The sequence below is a fragment of the Empidonax traillii genome, unplaced genomic scaffold (assembly GCF_003031625.1).
Source record: "Empidonax traillii isolate 1590-97213 ecotype Southwest subspecies unplaced genomic scaffold, ASM303162v1 scaffold2702:size35037, whole genome shotgun sequence".
Taxonomy (NCBI): Eukaryota; Metazoa; Chordata; class Aves; order Passeriformes; family Tyrannidae; genus Empidonax; species Empidonax traillii.
In genome coordinates, this window is record NW_020957895.1 from 31,489 (window position 1) to 32,924 (window position 1,436).

The 1,436-nt window shown below is 63.9% G+C and overlaps 1 protein-coding gene across 1 annotated transcript in view; it reads left to right on the forward strand.

The window, feature by feature from the left end:
• The window catches only part of LOC114072155 (ephrin-A1-like), an 8,705-nt gene extending 8,172 nt beyond the window's left edge, over nt 1-533 (forward strand). Inside the window, exon 3 of the mRNA XM_027910077.1 lies at nt 432-533. Within this exon, the coding sequence (XP_027765878.1) occupies nt 432-533 (102 nt within the window). The remainder of the gene's footprint in view (nt 1-431) is intronic.
• Nucleotides 534-1,436: the final 903 nt, after the last annotated feature.

A 1,436-nucleotide genomic window follows, 5' to 3' on the forward strand; every position in this document is an offset into this window, starting at 1 on the left:
CTATTTCAGCCCAGTCCAGCCCATCCCACCACATCCCCATTGTGACCCCAAATCCCACCCCATCCCAAACCCATCCCATCTCATGCTCATCCCACTCCATCCCATCCCACTCTATTTCAGCCCAGTCCAGCCCATCCCATTACTCCATTCCAATGCCATCCCCATCCCATCTCATCCCACTCCATCCCACCCCACTCCAGTCCATCCCAACCCCATCCCAGCCCATCCCGTCCCGCTCCTGGCCCAGCTGAGCCGTTGGCTCAGGGCCGGCCCCATCCGGCGCCGCGTGTGTCACCCGGCTGAGCCCGTGACAAGGCTCGGCACGATGACGATTGATTTTAATTAATTAGCTGGGACGGGGCCAACAAACCACCCCCGGCACGGCAAGGGGGGGAGGGGTAGATCCGCTCTCCCCCCGTGTCCTCCCGCAGGTCCCCAACGTGCCGGGGATCGTCACCAGCCTCGTGCGGTTTTGGCTGTTCCGCTGGTACCGGCCGGGGCAGGACAAGTCTTACAGCCCCCTGCCCGCCTGAGGGGCCCCCCGAGGAGCCCCCCAAGTCCAGCCCGGGCTGGCCCTGCCGCCACAGCCCTGGGTGCCACCGCTGTCCCCTCCCAGAGGGGATACCAGGAGGCACCTCCTGCCTCGGTGCGACCCAGCCCCGCGTCCTTCAGCGATGCCTTCGGGGTGCCAGGAGCACCCCCAGATCCCAGGGTGGGAGGGTGGTCTTCCACGCCCACGGCCCTGCCTGGTGCCGGGCTGGGGCTGCCAGGGGCCTGGGCATCTTTTGTTTTTGTATGGATTCAAGTGCCTTTTAATAAATCAGAGACTTCCCAGTGTCTGGTCTTTGTCCCTCCATCCTCCTGGTGTTCTGCTGCAGGGGCCGGGATGGCTTGTGTCCCCACAGCCACTTTGGGGGCTACTCAGGACCATCCAGGGGCTCCTTGTGGCCATCCAGGGGCTCCTCCTGGTGGGGCATCATCCTGCCACCCTCTAGGCTCCAGCAAACCCTTCCAGCATTAGGGAAACATCAGCCCTGGTGTCGGGAAGGGACTGGGCACGGGACTGGGTTGGGGCAGGGAGGGGACAAGGGGCTGCTCTGACCTCCCCCTGAGCTGCCACCTGGGGCCACCAGGGAAGGGAGGAAATTCTGTTGCGGAGCTGCTGCCACTCTGGGAGCTGGGAATCGATGGAAATCCCTGTTAAACCCCCCACGGATCGAGCAGGCCCGGATCAGGAATCGACCCCGCGTCAATTGATCAATTAACAGCGATCTGGGATGAAGATATCAGGCCGGTGCGAAACCACACAGCAAACACCCCGGAGCCTTGCGAAAAGTGACCCCTCCCCGTGTGCAGGAGACCCCCCGGGACCCCCACCTGCGCTCCAGTGGGATGAAGGAAGCGGTGGCAGGAGCCGGGGCTGCAGCTCAGGCCTC